General features: G+C 37.0%; 1 protein-coding gene across 1 annotated transcript in view; it reads right to left on the bottom strand.

Moving 5' to 3' along the window:
- The window catches only part of COL15A1 (collagen type XV alpha 1 chain), a 123,212-nt gene that overhangs the window by 38,138 nt on the left and 64,799 nt on the right, over positions 1-20,275 (bottom strand). The window contains exons 13-21 of the mRNA XM_080580151.1: positions 16,133-16,168; positions 12,037-12,099; positions 11,133-11,168; positions 10,958-11,041; positions 6,385-6,450; positions 4,727-4,762; positions 3,020-3,082; positions 960-1,037; positions 807-842 (exon numbers count right to left, since the gene is read on the bottom strand). Coding sequence (XP_080436277.1) covers positions 807-842; positions 960-1,037; positions 3,020-3,082; positions 4,727-4,762; positions 6,385-6,450; positions 10,958-11,041; positions 11,133-11,168; positions 12,037-12,099; positions 16,133-16,168 — 498 coding nt within the window. The remainder of the gene's footprint in view (positions 1-806; positions 843-959; positions 1,038-3,019; positions 3,083-4,726; positions 4,763-6,384; positions 6,451-10,957; positions 11,042-11,132; positions 11,169-12,036; positions 12,100-16,132; positions 16,169-20,275) is intronic.

Genomic DNA, 20,275 nt, shown 5'->3' with positions numbered 1-20,275 from the left:
TAAATGGTCTGATGCTACTGCCTGATTTACTTCTTGCTTTTAATCCAAGGGAGTTGCAAATTCTTGGCTCCTATAGAAACTGGGGCTGATGTAGTCAGTTGTTTAAATGTAAAGCATAGAATTAGAAAATAATTTAGATTGAAAGGGACCTCCAGAGGTCATCTAGTCCAACTCTTAAAGCAAGGCAAATTTCCAAGTTAGATCATGGTGTTCAGCACCTTGTTTCACAATCCACCATCTCTCTGAGCACCTTTTTCTGTGTTTAATCACTTTAAAAAATTTTTTTTTGGTGTGGTAGTGCTTTTTTGATTTTTTTTCCTTATAACTTTTCAGAATTTCCCTTGCTGCAACTTGTGATCATTGACACGTCTTTTTCCTGCACATCTCTGAGAGGGCCTGACTCCATATTTTTTCTCGTTCCCTTTCAGGCAGTGGCAGGGAGCAATTAGAGCCTCTCTCAGTCTTTTTTCTTTGTGGGTAAACAAACCCAGTGCACTCAAACGCTTCTGATAAGTCTGGTAAGTTACTAGCTTGGAATGAAGACTTTTCACTGTCTGTTTAGTAAATAATGGATACGTTTGTTCTACTAGAATTTATATTCTATATCAAGTCAGTAATTTACAGTACCACATATGTGAAAAACATTCTTTTCTAGAGGACATTGATCATCCTGAAGCATTAATATTTCTTACAATTTCTACTTAGAAGGAATGAAAAGCTGAAACAACCTACCTTTACAATTATTAGTCTCTCTAAAGACAAAAGAAAATCAAAAAAGAATCCACTGAACTTTGGAAATGTCTTACCCTTGGTCCCACCGGTCCCACCACTCCAGCTTCACCCTGTTGAGGACAGACATACACAGCAATGACAACGAGAACTTCTACAGTATCCAGTAGAGGTGGTTGGTAACAAGGCCACCAAATATTCCGGAAGAACAAAAAACAGTATGAACTCACCTTCTGCCCTTTTCTTCCTAATAATTCAGTTGAAGATCCATCAGCAGTAATGATAACTCCTGGTTCTCCCTTTTCACCCTGCATTAATATCAAAGTTATTTTACAGTGTTTACAAAGCAGCTCTCAATGAGTAAGCAAAAGTCAAAGCAGCATTGCTGCTGTTTGAAGCATGACATTATTCTGAGAGAAAAACTACAATGTGATATCAACGCGAGTCAGATGAAATTTGATTCTGGGGGAGAGTAGGGCTGATCTTTCCTAAAACATCATACGGTAAACTAAAAATATCCTGCTACTGTAAATATCCATAAGATGTATAAATACTTGGTTTTGTTTTTGTGTAAAAAAAAAAAAAAAGTCTTTCAATTGCTCTCAACAAATTGTCTCTGTGAAACATGTGCTGTGTTCATAAGAGATCTCTGCCAAAGGCAGACAGGCTGTTGGAGTCTTCCTGTGTACCATCAGCTTAGATATTCATCAGCAAATCCTGCTGGAATTGTAATTCTTGATAACACTAAGTAGAAAGAACGACTATCAGGAAAGCATGAATCTTTTTTTCTATGTCCTTGGGGTATGATGCAGTCTCATTATCTTTCAGGAAGGCCAATTGGCAGCATTCAAATTACAAACCTCTGAGTTTCTCTTCTTCAATGGGTTTTGTTGAATAATGGCACCACAACCAGGAATTTTCATCCTCCAGTGCAGACACATGGTTGCCGCTAGATCTAGATCATTCAGCTGTAACTTTCCTCCTCCTAGCTCAGGTCATCTGAGCATTTTAGCTTTCCCAAGATCTTTAATGGAAGAAATTCGACTTGAAACTAACAATTGCATTGCTGATTGAAGTGATAACTCAGGTTAGAACACTTCAATTGAGCTTCATTTCCTGCAGATTTAAGGCATATTTTGGAGTCTCCCTGAGCCTTTGTTTTATTGACTTTATCTTTTGTGAGATTTTATGGATGAAAGGCTGCAACAGAATGATCTCATGATCCTTACAGGGAATTGTTCCCTGGTGTCTGTTGAGCTTTGTCCGTGGTTGCTGAGATCATCACAGTCTTGAGCATAACTTGGTATTCACGCCTCAGAAACAGCATCAAAAACATCATTATGTCATTGGTGGGTATAAAATATAATGACTTCAAAACTTCCAGTTCCTTCCAGCATGAATAGTAGAAGTAAAAAACCACAAAAAACTCCAAAACCAAAAAAAGCAAACAGACAACCCCAAGCCAAAAACAAACACAGCTGTTTTTAAGTTTGAGCTCAATCATTTTAAGCACTGGGTAAAACCTGAATCCGTGTATCAAAAGGGGATCATTCTCAAACCATTCCCACTTGTGAGAAAGTGAGGGTCGGTTATTTTATAAATACAAGCAGGAAGAGTTTTTGCTTTTGTTATCCCCAAGACTGTAATAACTTAGATGCTCTTCATCCATGCTTCCAGCAAATGGATGAGAAGGGGAATACGAAAACACAACAGCAGCAGCAATACTTGAAAAGGGGAATTAAAAAACAGAACAGGCCTCAGTCACCTCTCAGCAATGTCACAAAATAAACACTATTGTGCAAAACAAGAGAAAGGACCCTAAGGAAAGAGGTTCCCAGGTCTTACACTTTTTTATGGGGAATGGAAAACTGCAGTCTTTGTTGTGTAGGCAAAACTTTCTGTGCCGAGGAAGGAAAAGGAAAGTTTTTGCCTTTTTTTTATTTGTCTCCTTGGTTAGGATACCAGGCTGTCAGCGCTGATCACCAGCTAGCAAGAAGAGGTCACCTTGTGCTTAATGTTTATGCAAACATATTTTGATAAAAGCATGCTACACTGCTGAATTTCATTTCTTGGGCAGGAATGTTAGCTCTCAGTAATGTTATATCACGTATTTTGTTTAGCAGTCTTTCAAATCACACTTAGTACATTTTTCACATATACTTATTAACACCCCAATCCCTAGTAAAATTAGAATCATAAAACTAGAACCATAAAACATTATGATGCCACTAAGGATTTGTTATCTAACACATTTTGTAACGTGTAGTTTTCCCTTTGCATTTTCTCTTACCTGTTGGCCTTTGGGTCCTTTTGGTCCAGGCAAACCAATATCACCTTTTGGTCCCTGAGGGCCCTAAGCAAAATCAAGTACATAAATAAATTGGTGGAGAGCTCTGCTGAGAAAACGGAGCTGGACCTTTTTACTAAATGTAATTTTAAGTAACTGGAAAACTTGAACCTGAATCACTCTGGCTGCAATCTAAGACTTTATTTACAAGTATTACAAATCTTAGACTTACAAGACTAAATTGCTGTCTGAATCAACAAATTTTTTAAAACAAATATTATATAGGGATAATCTGTTAAAAATAGCAAAAGAAAAAAAGCTATTGTTTATCAGAGTGTAGATGATACACACATTCACAAAGAGAAATATGCATACATTAATAAGAGTGTAAATTCAGCCTAAAATTCTCTTTCTTCCCTACTTTATTCTCTCTCCTTCCATGGTCATTCAGTGACACTGATTTTCAACAGGTTTTCTGAAGTTGTATTTTTAAGAAACAGTACAATAAAAATATATATTTATATATATATATAGATTATATATTTAAAAATAAGATCATTTCTGTGAAAGCATTCTTCTCAGATCATATTTTGTTTTACAGTCTTCCATTATAAAGACATGTAGAAGCACTTTTGTTTTTACCCATCAAGAACTAAATTCAAGTTTACATGATTTCTGCGTTAGTGAAGAGTAAAGATGTGATTTAAGGATGAGAATGGTATTTTTATGAAGAAATTCTGTTAATAACAGAAAGACTAACAATTCATTATATCACTTTCTAAATGTTGTCAGATCTTTTTCAACTGAAAAGTATTTTAAAGATTTTTGTTTTTATTTTTATTTTATTTTATTTGTTTTCCTATGCAGTCCACCATACCCAGGACTCAGTAAACAACCTTTGTAGAACTTTGGGCTAATTGCCAACATTTTGTGAACATCATTTGTCAGCTTTCCCAGTTTTCTCCTTATTCTTAGGCAATAGACAAAGGGTCCTGAGATCATATGCACACGTCTGAACTGTTAAACAACCATAAAAGGGGAAAATAATGCTACTACATTATATATAATATAAATATAATAGTATAAACAGTACTGTAAGAAGTTACAAGCCAGGTAATTTTTAATGGAATAGCAGTATGAGCACAATAGGTAACATAACATAAGGCACCTTTTGAAACTATGGCTGTGTAATGCACTGGAATGCTGAAATGTTATTCTAAAAAAATTACTAAATTTAATAAAAAATAACCTTTGTATTATCCTAAAGGATTAAAAAATCATAAGCCTGATAAGGTTTTACAGAGCTCTCTATTAGCGACCAAAAAAAAAACCCAACCAACAACAGCAAAAAAAACACTTAAGAAATAATATTATTCCATATGCAATTTGAATATAATTTTTAGAAGCCCATTTATTCCATTTGTTTCTCCTAAATTGCACAGGACTATTCTTTAGGTAGCAATTTTTCATTAGACTCAATTACATTTAAACTGCAGAACTGATTCTGAGATAAGCAGAAATGAGCTGTGTATATCATAGTATACTTGATTTCCAGCAGACTTAATTTCTACCATAAGTGTTGGTTCCATAAAAACTACAGTCTCATATGAAAATGCATCAGACTTTGTATAACCTCTGTACAATATAAATATTAAAATATTAAAGCATATTGAAAAATACTTACTTAGATCCCAGGAACATAATACTTACAGGAAATCCTGGTAGACCTGGCTTGCCATCTGGACCCTGCAAAATGCAAAAAACCCTACTCCCTTACAAACACATATTACAGACTTGCAAAACAGAGTATGCATTTTCAGTGTATAGCCTAATTTATGAATATTAATTGATCTGAAACTGGATTAACAATTTCATTCAGCCAGCGGTAATCCTGCTATCACTCCACAACACTCTATGCTTCTAACTTTTTCTGGGACACTAGGATTTACTTTCCAAAACTGAAGGGACAAATATCCAGGAAAGGCTTCTAAAAAGGTGACATTTTCCACATATTAAAGGCATGCAACCGTAAGTCAAACTTCTTTGATTTTTTTTACAGAATGAATTATTGAGATCACAGGAGCCCGTCCACCTTTGCCATTGCACTCCTGGTTGTCTGTGGATCCAAACAGAATGTCTACTATACTGTGAATATAAACATGGATTTGAATTTGTACGGGGCATATTAAAGATTGTCCCACTGTGATATCTGCAGAAACACAATTTATTTCTAGTTTAAATCACCTGAATGTGCATTACCCAAGTCACTATAATACCCTAACCTCCTTCCTGACTATGGTGAAATGAGGTTCTGATGCCCTTCCAATTGAAACTACATTTCAGGCTGGACCTACAGGACCTACTTTCTGTAACAACTACTACAAACAAAACAAAAGTGGGTTTATGAGACCACTCATCTAGGTTGTTTTGAGAGACTGTTGTCTAAGGCTTGAATGCCAACTACCTGCAGTACCAAAACTCACACAAGGGACCATCCTATTAATCCCTGGCATCCTACTATGTGCAGGGATTAGGATTCTGCTATTAGGTACACACGTGCTTATCTTCCTTGTTTCATCAGGGACTGAATGTGAGGGAGGCAACTGTGTTCACAAAGAAGTAATAAATAATAAATAAATAAAATAAACACCAGTCTGCAACTGAAACTTTGTGAAGCAAGACGCTGTGGGATTTAAACATTGTGAAGTGCAATATATTGTAGATTTTCAGGCAAGTTCTGCCTGACTTTGAATAGACTCTACAGCCTGGAGAAGGTAGGTTTTTCTGTGGTTTTTCTGTGGATCTAGTCCTAGAAATTTGAAATCCTTACAGAGAAGCATCCAGCTCTTCAAATATTTGACCAAACTATTTTGCAGCTAGACTGCTATAAAACAGAACTTGAAATTTCTTTTCTGTTGTTCTCTCATGAGATTTCCAATTTACCATCCACAGCTATAATTTCTGTGAGATTAAATTCAAACACTGGAACCTACTATTCCTAGTTGCAATCACAAGCAGAACTGAGGAAAATACGCTATCCCAACGTTTCATGACTTGAAAAACAAGAATACAAAAAGGTGGAGGAAATGCTATCATCCCTATTTTTGCATTAGTTCCACATTTCTGTCATTCTGAGCATATTGTTCAGATTCAGAGCTAAACCAACCCCTTCAATTCCTTTCTTTCAGACAAACATGTAAGAACTAATTCATCCACACATAATTCATTTCTGCCCTGAAGTACTCCCACACAGCTTGTTGCAGGATTTATAAACACATTTTTGAAGTACAAGGAACTCAGCTCTAGATGATACTTAAAAGGAGACATTAAAGATAGAGCAATTCTGAAGATTTAATGTGTATACTCACAGGAGGCCCAAGCAGTTCTTCAATTGAAGAAAAATTAAAAATTCCATTTGTATCATTGAGTAGTAGCTAAAAAAGTGGTTAAGGAGCAGGTTATTTCAAATATCAAACTGAATATCTGGGGTACTCATACATTTTTTAGAAATTTGCACACAGTTTAAACTATGCATCACATTATAAACATGGGCAGAAAACCACAAGTGAGGCTAAAGATATGTTTAAGCTACTTTTAACTTTTGTTATGCATCTGCAATAACAAAATAGAGCACTTTCATTTCATTCCTTATGTAAGGATTTCAGAATGCTTTAAAAACTTTTATTACCTGACCCTCATATATTTTTAATTTGAAAACCTTTACAGCATATATTGTATATATTGTAGTCTGAGGTCATTTCTCCACAATAAAGATTAAAATAAAATTTTTATAACCCAATACGTCACTGGCGTTCTGAGATGGTGAACTTATCTGACTACAATCTATCTTGTAGATTCAAAGTTATATTTTATTCTGGATATGTCTTCATCACACAATATAGTGATTCCTAAGTTAGATCTGATCATGCTGCTGTGTCTACTTGATGCGATATAGAGCAATCAATGAAACTAGCTTGGATCCCCAAAACACTATAGTCACGTGCATGTGGAGCAGCACCTAAGCTAATGAGCTCTCAGTCTCCAGAAACCTGAATAGAGCAGAATGATAACAATGCTGTTATACTTCTTTCTATCCTGGAATTATTGAGGTCTGCATTAGCTCAGACATCTGCAGATCTTGATCATAGAATCGGAATAATGAAGGTTGACCTGGACCTTTGGAAGTAATTTGGTCCAACCTCCTGCTCAAAGCTGGTCATATAAGGTCAGGTCCAGTTGAGGCTTGAACAACTCCAAGGATCTAAATGCCATAAATATCCTGAGCAACCAAATCCAGTATTTGAGCATCCTCAGGGTAAAAAGTCTTTGCTTACATCTAATCAGAATTTCCCATTTTCCAACTCGTGTCGATTAAAGTCTCATGATAACTCTATGTACCTCTAAGAAGTGGGTGGCTCCATCTCTGTATTCTCTAATTAGGTTGTTGTAGAGAGCAACAAATTCTCTCCTTAGCCTTCTTTTCTCCAGGATGAACAATCAGAGTTGTTTCCGCTTCTTCTTGTGTACCATGTGCTCTGGTCTCCTAACCATCTTGGTGTCTCTTCATGAGGCTTGTGTCACTATGTCAATATCTTTCTTGTACTAGGAAGCCCACAGCTGTACATGGTACTCCTGATGCAGTCTTGTGAATGCCAGTCATAACTCTCTAAGTTCACCAATTGAGCCGAGCCAATTTTCCACCTATTTTTAATCATCCTCTTATTCAATTCATAGGTTACCAGTTTGGTGATAATAAGACTATGGAAGACTGCACCAAAAAAGTCAGGGGACGTTGTCCATCCCTTGGCCACGGACAGGTAATCATGCTGGTCAGAAATGACTTGTCCTTAGTAAATCCAACTTGGCTGCTCCCAGTCACCTTCTTATCCTGATGTTTTGATTAGGCTTTCATTCTGTTTTCAAGACAACCAGCTTCCTGGTTTAAATAAATGTTCCCAATACTATATCATGTGGTCATACATTAAGTAAGGGTAGTATGAAACTGCTTGCTCCACATAAATGCTATAGGTGAAAGAGGTTTTTTTTTTCATTTCTTTCACTCCAACAGTCCATCAGTGTGACTTCTAACCTTGTTTTGAATTCAGAAATAAGTACTGAATACTCTTAGAGTCTTGAACTAGTCCACTGGTTTAGCAGCAAGACACGCCATCCGTTTCAAGATCATGGTCTATGTGCAGCAGTGTATTCCTATTCAATGTAATGAAGATCTTCTGAATTTCACAAGGCCAGGGCAGAATATGCCTTCCAAGAGCAGGATTTACTTAGCACATGAATAAGTATGTTTTCAGCAAGGTGTTGTGAAATCTGAATACCTTTTCTTCATGTAAGTATGTCCAGATGATAACTATCAGATCCCAGTCCTTTTCATAATTTGTTATGAATATAGTATACATGATCTAACTTTGAAATTAGTTTAAAATATCTTGTGTTAAACCCCTGCTTGGAATAGGTGGTTTGACCACATGGCCACCAGAGGTCCCTTCCAATTATCATATGAGTCTCTGAATACTATTTTTCTGACCTGGGATGTGAGGAAGGGCATAAGAGAGGACAGACCTACTTGGTCTCATCATATATCATATTCTATCCTATCCTAACATATCCACCTGAGCATGGCAATGCATGGTCAGCTTTCTGTATTTTGAGGTCCCGTTGGCATCATGATTCATGCAGCTAAAGCCTGTTACGTCTACTGGGTGCTGCTCCCTGCTCCCTGTCCTCAGATTCTACAAAAAAATACTGGAAAATTGTCACTGAAGCAAATAAAAAGACTTTTAAGTCCTGCAGGCAGCACTCCTTCTCCTGGCCTGCATAAGCTCTCTGCTGGTTGCTCCAGGGGTAGCAAGATGCTATTGGTCGCACTGCATTCCTTGTCCTACTTTGCCCAGAGGGGGAGCAGGACAGGGTCTATTACTTTAATGAAAGTAGTAAGAGTTCTGCTGCTGAAATTGTTCTGCTTTGTCTACAACTGGTGGCAGAAGTCCAGGAACCCTGGGTTTACTCCATCTTTTCAGTGCAGAATTACTGAGTTTTTTTTTTTTTTTTTTGGAATTACTGAGTATTCATTCTCAATCCAAACCATAGTGAAGTCAGTGGAAAGAATCCCAAAGGCCTTGCTGAGCTTGGGAGCAGGCATTTTGTATGTTTTAGAAATACAGTTTAGCTGCAAATGGAAATTATGGTTGGAAATCAGTAAAGTCTACAAAGTGCTGAGGATATGAAAATACAGGGTGCAAGAATGATGATTAGACAAAACAATTGCACCAGGCACATAGTTATTTAACTTTCTTTTCAGATTTTCAAGCAGCTTTAATAGCCATAATTTAGCAATATAATTTTTCAACATATCAAATGAATTTAGAAAGTGTTGTCTAAAAAGTAAGGACAGTGTTGTTTTTCAGGTCTTTTTTTTTTTCTTTTTTTTTTTCTTTTTTTTTTTTTTAGTGTTATAAAGAGGAAGAAACACTAGTTTTTAGCATGACTGTCTAGGCAGGTTTTAACTAAAACTTCAGCTTCATATCCAAATGGTGTGAATATGCCACTACTATAATTACAGGAAAAAAGGGGTAACACAAAATCTTCTGACATTTGCTTTATACCCCCCAGACATGAACCTTTCTCCAGGAACTGAACTTTCATTCAGTTTATGTACCTAAACTATGGATGAAGAATGGCAGCAAAAGATAATTAATTGGTTAAACATTTTATATTTAAATCCAATGAAATTTCTCTATTCAATGTTATTTCAGTATAATATCCAACTAAAGAGGAGCGATAAAATCCTAGCAAAAATTAATATGTTTTACTGGTTATCACTTATTTAGTGATGGTCAGCAGTTTTATAACTGCTTTAGTTGTAGCCACTAAGACCTTAAAAAGACTTCCTCCCCACTCTGATGGTTCAGTTCATTTGAGTTGAGTGAGTGAACTAATACACCCTGACCTGGGCAATGATTTCCCTGTCTGCGCTATGGGTCACTTAGATCACTTAATTGGTGTCTGCTGCTCTACCAAGGTCACACCAATATCCACACTGTAATAGCTGGTACTGTTTATTTTAGTTCTGTAATTCTAACTGCAATTGTTAGGTCTGCTTGCAGTAGTTCTTTTCATTTCTGAAGCTAACTACAGAAGATGTTTGATGTTTTTCTGAAAAACTCTGTCAACAGAATTTGGAGAATTTAATCTTCTATCTCAGCAAATGTATAATAAGCAAAGATCCTGTTCTTATACAAACTGTGTGGTAAGTAGAACTCATTGTCATATATAATTACACATACACACAAGTTTAATCAGCTATTTCAAATCCAGCTTGTCAAGCCCTCGGAGAAATCATCTGATTAACAGCAAGTAGATTTTGAAGCATATGAGGGTGTCTCAAAAATGGCTCTTGCTGTACCTCCACAGAATACCTGTTTGCTACAAATGTATGTAAAGCCACATGTGTATGCACCCTACTTTGTATGGGAGCTTACTTCTTAAACTCCAAGGTATTTAGAGAAGGAAATGGGTTTCTGTACAGATTTGTAATACACCTGATGCAATACAGCTTCCACTAGGCTCTACACATTTCTGTTAACACATGATGAAGGCAATTCATACACAGATTGTGGAGAATTCAGTGGATGGTTTCTTCAGGCATATCTACACATTAGATAGATGTGGTGGACTCTGCCTATCACAACACACAGGGAGTCATGCAACCTCCAGCAAACTAGTCATTAGTTTGCTATGTTAGCTTCAATAATATTTTTATATTTCTTATTTATGCTGTCCTCCCATATTGAGATTTTTGTTTGTTTTGAGGAACGGACTTAAAACATGAATATCAACACCAGAATTGACTGCTAGGTAACCGCTTGTGCCCTCTTCATGTTAAGTGGAGTTACAAAGACTTTGAAGATTGACAAACACACTTACCTCAGGTATTGCTATGATTGGTCCTGGTGGTCCTCGTGGTCCAGGTGGACCCACAATACTGTTCCCATCCTGTCCTCGTTCACCCTATTTTAAAAGCATTACATATGGAAAACCCATTTACTAAACACTACAATTCACAGATTTCTCAGAAAGAATGAAATCCACCCTATCTCACCTGAGGTCCTGGGTCACCCTTCTCCCCTTTTGGACCCTGCACATGATAATAAAAATAAGCAGAAATTATTTTAAAAGGAAAATGGTGAAAATGTGCTTTCTCTATCCTCAGAAAATGCACAAGAGTGAAACACAGGTACAGAATGATCATCAGCCTCTCAAACCACAGATGGGACAAGCTAGTTTCCACTCAGATCCTCTGAGGGCCTGATGTTTAAAATTATTTGTCAGCACATTTGACACTTCACAAACAACAAGAAACAAATGAGCACACACCATTTCATTAGCTGGGGATTAATTCAAGAAGCCTTTCTTTCAGTATAGTGAAATCAGCCGTGCCTGGCTGTTTTTCCCTTTTTCAGCATTGACTGCCTCAGTTGTGTCCTGTATTGTCCAGTGAACTGGGAAGGGGAACACAGGTGAGCTAAACAGTCATTTTTCAGGTAAGTTATTTCTAAGCTCGAGCAGCCCTTCAATAGGATTCCCTGTGCTGGGGATATAGACAGCTCATTTGGCATGAGTAAAAGGAAAGTGGCAGGGAATGAGCTGTAGGACTTCCCAGCTGAAGAACTCTTGAAATCCCTGGGGCTCTTAATCAGGAGAGATACATTAAAATCACCTAAGAGTTTTCTGGTTTCCATCTAATTAAAAGCAGAGATAAATTCTGAATAATTAAAAGCAAAAGGAGAACTGAAGAGTGAGAACTAGCCTCTGGAGAGGCCTGTATCACTTTTGACTGGTGTGTGGTGTCTAAACTATATGCTTCAGGTTAGGTAGGACAAACCCAGACCCAGCTCTCCACACACTGCTACCAAGTCCTGCAGAGGGCTCCTGCTGAAGCTCAAAACACAAGTTTAGGAGCCAGTGTGTGTTAGGTGATCACGGAATATGATAGCCCTACTCACCATATTTCCAGGATGTCCAGCAATGCCAGGAAAGCCTGGTTTTCCTTTTGTACCTGGCAGTCCCTGCCACAGAAAACATACTGTTATTCAAGATAAACTATTATCAATCTCATTCAAACATACTGCTCCCAGAGGGACACATTATCTGAGTGGACTAGATAGTATGTGGGGGGTTCCATGGAGTCAGGACCAGTAGCTCTCGGTAGTCATCAGCCCTCTGCACTGCTCCTGCTGTATCCCCCTCTCCAGATAGGATTTTTTTTTTTTAAATGCAGCTTCAATTATTCTTCATCACTGTTCACACCTCTGCTTAGCAAAAGGGTGAATTCTGCTACTTTCCCCCAAGATATATTTTGTGGGTTATTCCCACCCTTTTGATTAAGTGACTCAAACTGGATGAAGAGGCAGCAGAGGTATTGAATGTAGATGGGAGGGAGGGAGGGGGAAGGATTGGGATGTGGGGCAAAAAATTTGATAGCTCCTGCTCTAGTTTAGTGGAGGATTGAAACTTATTGCTAAGAAACTGATGAGTTACTCTATATTCTATGGGAAAAAAGGAATTATTCCATAGTAATGATAATGCAGTTTGCCTAGAAAAAATGGATAAAAGAAGACTGTGAATTCTTAAAGGAACAACTAAACAGTGAACTATCTTTTTATTTGCATCTGCTTTTCTCTGTCATATGAAAAAGCAAAAGAAGTTACACAGAATAGCCTAATGATTCATCCAAGTGCCAGATTAGCCCTGTGCTGTTTCAGTAGTGGTTTGTATTTTTTTTTTTTTTGAAAAGGTTGTTTTGTTGTTACATTTTGTTTTGCTTCAAAAAAACCACCTCTGGGCTTTTACAGTAGCTAGTACCATGACAATCTAGAAGAAATAGACAATTCCATGAAAAAGCTTGTTAGCTGTCAAAAAGGTAAACTGAATAAAAGAGATTACTCTAAAAGGCACAGGGAAAGAAAAAAAAAAAAGAAGAACACAGAACATTACTGCGTCACTGCATATACTTATTGTATGCCCATAACTAGAATTCTGTGGACCATTTCAGTTCTTCCATCTTAAAAGGGTTCTAGTGGAAACTTCTAGAAAAAACTTCAGAAGAGGGCAATGGGAATAATGAAAGGTACAGAATGGCTTCTGTATGAGATGTTATGGTGTAAGCTATGACCATTTAGTAGGAAAAGAGACAAATGAGGAGATGGATGAAGAATATTGTATTGTTTTCTAAAAGGAAAGAGTAATTAAGGATTCACTCTTCTAATAGAAGAAATACTGGGCATCGAATGAAAATAGCTGGAAGAGGTTCATGCAACATGTAGCTAAGTTGGCAGATCCCCTTGCCACAAGATCTCATATATCATAAAAGTTAGTGTGAGTTCCAGGGAAGGTATCAAGTTCTTGCAGAAGAGAATTACAGTGTACTACTTGTCCTTTTCTGAAGTCAAACAGCATCTAAGCATCTGCTCAAACTGCGTCCACTTTTGGCTATTGCTGGAGGCAGGATACTAGGATGTATAGATGTGATCCAGTAAAACCACCAAGAATTGTGTAATATTCTGCAGGAGTCTCTAAAGAACAATAGATTCATAAAGCATCCAAAGTCAAATAGCCTTCTGTGTTGCATTTTTGGTGTGATAGAAGAAGTTCAAATTAACATTTCATAGGACTCAAAATCCTCTCTCTACTTGTGCCTTATTATAGAACTACCATCATAAAAGATTTAATAAGTCCACCTCATTAAGGAAGGATTTTCTCACTTTTGTTTCTATTTTTGTCTGTGAAAAGCAAAACATGTGGCTCATGAATAAATGTTTAGTTTATTAAGATAAAGTAGATCTTTTAAGGCATTTTCATTTTGTAGAGAACTGACACATAAAAAGTATGTGATTACTAATGGGATTTAGGCACCAACATGACTTGTAAAAACGGTACTTGCAATTTAAATCTCTTCAGTGCTTGTAGAAAATTATCTCTCTGCAGCAAAGGTAATTGGGCAGAGAGAATAACAATGAACCAACAGCATTCTGTAGCAGAATGCCGTCCTTTCAGGCATGCTGGTACACGTGTAAATTAACTTCCTATTATTACAAATCCTGAATAATTTCACCAATTGATTTTACTAATGAATTTTAGTTTGGAAGAAAAGACACAGGATAGGTACGATGCTTTAATTAAATAAGTTATTCAGAGACATCCTCATTTCCCTCAATATTTTAAGATTGTAGAGTTGCTCTTTGCTCAAATATAAGAGAACTAAAAATGTTCCTTGTTTTCTTTTGTTTTCTTTTTTTGTTTGTTTGTTTTCTTTTGTTTTCTTTTGTTTTTAACCTGAGGATTGGAGAGATTGACTATTTTTTAAATAACTTTGAAGCCATTCCACTTACAATGTATGTATGTGTTTGAAATGTATATATCATAGCAGCAATACTAGTTACTAGAACAAGGACCACAGGACAAAACACCTGTATGAATAATAATTAAGAAAATAATTTATAGCCTCAAGCAGATAAAAAAGAAGAGTTCAAAACAACTGTCCTATGCATTAGTGTATCAGCTTTAGTTACTTCACTAACAACTATCTCTGCCATGGCAATGCTTAAAATATGTAGAGCAGATGGAATTTATGTCAAACAGAGTCCTGCTACATTGTTGTTTTTTTTTAAAAAAAATTAAATAAGCAGATGCTGTTAGAAGACTGTGGCAATACTTCTGTAAATATTCAGCAAATAGAAGGGTAGATTGATAATTGTCTTTGCCTTGTTTCGTACAGCAACTATTGATTTCAGTGCTGTCCCAAATGCAAAAGAAACGTTTTAATTTAATTATTTTATTTTATTTTATTTTATTTTATTTTATTTTATTTTATTTTATTTTATTTTATTTTATTTTATTTTATTTTATTTTATTTTATTTTATTTTATTTTATTTTATTTTATTATTTTTTAATTTTGATTTCTTTTCTATGCGTCCCAGTGCTGCCATCTGCTGGTTTACATCTGCAAAAGGCACCCAAGTCAGCCTAGTCAGTCATGCAGAAAGCAGCTGGGACACAAGCAGAAGAAACTTTGGGGTGGGCTCCAAGGAGGGTCCAAAGCAGAAAAGACAGGGATGATGAGGGGGAAGATTGGACAGGAAATATGGACTCCTGCACCATTAACTAACATGGTGTAAACCAGTGTAAACTGGCTGCTTTTGATGCCATGGCTAGAACTTGAACTGACCAGAACAGCAGGTCTAGCTTGCACACTGGTGCATGAGGTGAGTTAGACAGCTAGGACAAATTACAGCTTGGAGGCATGGGCTGCATGTTAGGGAAACTGTCTTTCCTAGGCAGATAGTGAAGCACCAGGACAGGATACCCAGAGAGTTTTTGCATTTTCCTTGGAGTTATTTAAGACTCAGCAAAACAAATTAATTGCTGATGTGATCTGGTGTTGGTGATAATCCCACATTAAGTGTGATATTGGACTAGATGATGTCTGGGGTTCTTCCAGCCAGCATTTCTACATTCCTGGACCTTCTGAATGGTACATTTGTATTAGGAGTAACATGGCTGCAGGAAAATGGCAAGCTCTAGCACAGAAATAGGGAACAATAGTGGCCTCTGTGTGGAACACTGGATTAGGGTTGTGGATGGGTCCTGAGACCTTTGTACAACACAGATGAATCTACTGTTGTACTACAGATATGTACTGTAGTGGTGGAGTGCTTTGGTGTGGTGTGCTAGCTATGAACCCTGTTATTAAGAATGGGAAGGCAGGTGGAACTTAGTTTTCACATAAACTTCACTTATTTTCATTTTTGTTTTGCCAAAAAACAAAGTTGCTTCACAAAACACCATGACATCACACACGTAACTGGATTTTAAATATAATTGTAACCATATTTTAAACAGATCTCTTAAGCAACAGGTTACCTGGCTCCTGACATTTACAACTCAACAGAGAAAGGTTCTGTTTTTCCAGGGAAACCTTCCTGAGCTTTAAGATACTGAGAGAGCAAGAAATGTTCATTACCCCCTTATTATTCCCATATAAAGGAAACTAAGAGGAGGAAAAGAGTGAGGTTTTAGATCAAGCTATATGAATTTCTCACCTTTGAACCTGGTGGACCAATGTTTCCTCTTTCTCCCTGAAACAGAGATACAGTAAGTACAGCTCAAAAATCAAAGTGAACCGTGATTATGAGGATTTTAAACATGTATGTTACTTTCCTTAGAAACAAAACACTGGATGGAGTAAAATGATTAGTTAAAACAGAGCACATTTTTGGTGAAGTGACGCTCAATATACATTTGTGAACCAGTTCTGGGGGTTTAACCTCCCAGTTACAACTTACATCGTAAATGTTTCTGGTTAGCACACGTTACTTTTGCTGTGCATCCATCAAACTGCGTGCCTGAACCTTCCTTTTGGTGTCTGGAAGGTGCATATAGTAACATTCCCCAGATCTACCAATGCCACAGTGATCTTGTGCATCCACAAATGACCCGCAGTCTTCCTTCAATACAGTTAAATTAGCCTCCTCCGTGCTACTGCTCTCCCCATCTACCCAGACACTGTGTCATACCACAAGCAATGTAATGAGTACTGCCATGTTCCACCTTCAGGGCCGACTCTGCAGCACTCTAGCTATGACTAGACATGATTCCTCGATTTCATTAGACAAAGAATACACAATGTAGTTCATTTCAGTTGAATAATATGAAAAGGAATAAAGCATCAAGAAGCTATTACCATTGCCTGGAATGTTATGTTTATGCTTTCTGTCTTTCAGGAGTGTGTATATTCTTAAGTGAATGAAGACTGTAGACTCTTTTTAAAGGAAAGTAGTTTTTTCATAATAATAAGTGTAAAAGCAGAGTTTGGTCTTTATTTGTTAGGAAAGACATCAGACTTTGGTCACAACAGGCCTTCACTGTTGGATGTTTGAAGGATGAAGGAGATATGATACACGACTATATCTTGAATATAATATGTGAGCCTTTGTTTTTTGGAAGTGGGTAGCTGTTGTACTTTGCCACTGTTGCCTAGTGAAGTCTTTTATAACCATGAAAAGTGGGTGTAAATTTTATCCCCATGAGAATTATAGTGTATTACAGCCACTTTATATTGATTTTCTGTAGTGTATCTGATTTTGTAAGAAATTAAGCAATACATAATCTATTCCTTTCTGTGTCTCCATGGTCTTGGGGATGAATGAGTCAAGTTTAAGCAACCATAAACTTAGTGTAGGTGGTGGTGAACTCTCTTGGTCAAAGTTTATGACTACATTTTCAGTTCCAGTCATGTTCATATATGCATCATCATGCTACCCCCATACTCATAAGTAATGCTGTCTTCCAACATTAACAGGAGGAGTTGTTACCCAGTGGAGGGACTTTTTTGCAGCCATGTAAACTGAGCACTACACTAGACCCTACATATAGTGGACTGGACAGATCTTTGATTGGCATTGTTCTATGAAAGAGATGCATGCAGCTGTTGCTGGCAATGTTCTTTCTGTGACCTGTGCTGTGTATAACTTTAAGGAAGAGAGGGTGGGGTCCACAACCTATTGTTTTATGTTTCATGCTCTCTCAGTGTTCCTGTCATTTCCCAGGGCAATGAAGACCTGGAACTTCCTTAACTTCATACAACAGATTTAAGGTGCTGAAAAGGTGTTGCCATGCTGTACTATTAAATTGCGTGGTACTAAAGCTTTATATAGGATTAGAAGCAAACTCTTCTTGTCTAAGGCTCCATTTTGGAAATATGCCCTTTTATCTTTTTTTTTTTTTTTTTTTAACATTTCTCCATTTTTTCCCACATGGCTTACTTAACCAACAATAGCATAAAGGTGGAAAAATTGTGTCACAGCTGAGCTCAAAGAGAAAACAAGGCAAAGAACAACTCTCTTTTCCCCCAACATTTTCAGAAGCTTTTCTTATCACCTTTTGGAAATGAAAGGTCTCCCTACAGCTTCCTCTTTCAACAAAACACATGCAGCCTCCTGGGAATCAGAATGAAGTATCAATGAGCAACAAAGAGGAACTGCCAAACTTCCTAAAAATTTTTTAAAAAGTACCATGTTAGAGCAGGTGTCTTGGGGTCTAAGTGCCCCATTGGTATTTATGCACCATTCTGACATGGATAAGAAATAATCCTATTAACACACATTCTGCGTTACCCAGTGTAAAAGGAAACACAATTAATCTAATACTTACCCCATATGTGAATGTTAACCAGGTTGTTTTTTTAAAGGCAAATACTGGGAATATAGAAATCAAAAATATATGCCAAAGCAAAATAGGCTAGCTTTCGAATGTTCGTGTTCATACAGTACTTTTGGTCCAAACGCTGTCCATGTCTTTCTGCAGAACCCTATTAAATCTCACTGCATTTACTGGTAAATCCAGGCAACATTTCATAACAAATTTTCTCAGAAGAAAAAAGAACCATAATCGCAGCTGTTACAAAAAGAGGATCTGAGATCAGAAACATCTACAGAGTAGTAAGATACAAGCATTGTTTTATATTCGTTGTTCTAGTAAATAGTGCCTTGATTTATATTATCATGCAAAGAGCTATAGATATTTTTTTTCTTAGAAGGATTTTATTTCTAATACTTTCAAAAAAATGTACTAGTATGCAGTAACAAGAATTAAATTGTTGAAGTGCATTTGTTGCAAGGGATTACTTTCAATTGCTTACTTTTTTTTTTTTTGAATTTGCCTCCTTGTATAAGATTACATTGTATTAACAAAGTACAAGCAATATGGTAATGTCTTGCCAGGCTTAAAAATAGCTTGAAGCATACTTCTTGGGATGCAAATTCCACTTGTCAGTTGTAAAGGCCAATTATGATTCTTTAAAAACAAAATTAACTGTCCCATTATGGATCATTTGAGGGGGTAGAATGGAAAAAAGAAATCCAACAAATGATTAAGTCATCTCCATCTGGAATATGAAGACAAGACACTGTCAAATAAACCACCAACAAAAATTTACACTGATCTGTGGTAGAAAGAGAATAGAAACCCTGGGAATTATAGCTACTCTAACAGACAAAATTTTATTTTGAGCAACAAAAAGGAACTGCCAAACTTCCTAAAAGTTTTTTTAAAAGTACCATGTTACAGCAGGTGTCTTGGGGTCTAAGTGGCCCGTTGGTATTTATGCACCATTCTGACATGGATAAGAAATAATTCTATTAACACACATTTTTATTACAAAAATTTTTAACATAAAATTTTATTTTCTCTGTTAGACAAAATATGACCAGTACATTCTTAAAAAAGTGTGAGGCCCCACATGGAGTGCTGCATCCAGGTCTGGGGCTCCCAGCACAAGAAGGATGTGGAACTGTTAGAGCGGCTCCAGAGGAGGGCCGCAAAGATGATCAGAGGGCTGGAGCAGCTCTCCTGTGAAAAAAGACTGAGAGAGCTGTGGATGTTCAGCCTGGAGAAGAGAAGGCTCCAGGGACACCTCATTGCAGCTTTTGACTGCTTAAAGGGAGCTCATAAAAAATATGGAAAACAACTTTTTCTCAGTCAGATAACAACAGGACAAGGGGGAATGGCTTTAAACTAAAAGAGGGGACATTTAGATTATATACAAGGAAAAAAATCTTCACTCGGAGGGTGGTGAGGCATTGGAGCAGGTTGCCCAGAGAAGCTGTGGATGCCCCATCTCTGGAAGTGTTCAAGACCAGGTTGGATGAGGGCCTGGGCAATCTGATCTAGTAGGTGGCATCCCTGCCCATCACAGGGGGGTTGGAACTGAATGATCTTTAAGGTCCCTTCCAACCCAAGCCATTCTATGGTTCTATGTTTCTATGATAAAGGATGAATAAAAAAATCATTAGATAGCTATATAGTGGGAACAGTTGTAATTTACTTCTTAGCAGCTGCTTTGAGTTACAGCCCTCTTAGAAGCAGATATGTTGTTTTCTCTCAAACATAGTCTGGAACCTCTGGAGTTATCACTGAATGTGACTCATAATGGTTTTATGCAGTACCAGCAAGTAAAAACTGTTCCCGATTAAAGGAAAATTCCAGAATTTTGTTCAGCTGCATTTAGATGTTTTTCAGTATTTATAGCAGAGTGACTCAGAAACCATGTCTGTTACAAAATCAAAACCGAGAATAAGTCTGCCATTTAGGCAAGTCAGAATGGGCAATTTCAGAACCAGCTTTGGACATCTCATTTTGGACACTAGTTTGTTTTGGCTAATTAATTCTATTCTTGTAAATACAGT

This window comes from Anser brachyrhynchus (assembly GCF_964034855.1).
Source record: "Anser brachyrhynchus genome assembly, chromosome: 2".
Classification (NCBI taxonomy): domain Eukaryota; kingdom Metazoa; phylum Chordata; class Aves; order Anseriformes; family Anatidae; genus Anser; species Anser brachyrhynchus.
Note: the sequence above shows the minus strand (reverse complement) of the source record. Positions and strands in the feature narration are given on the sequence as shown.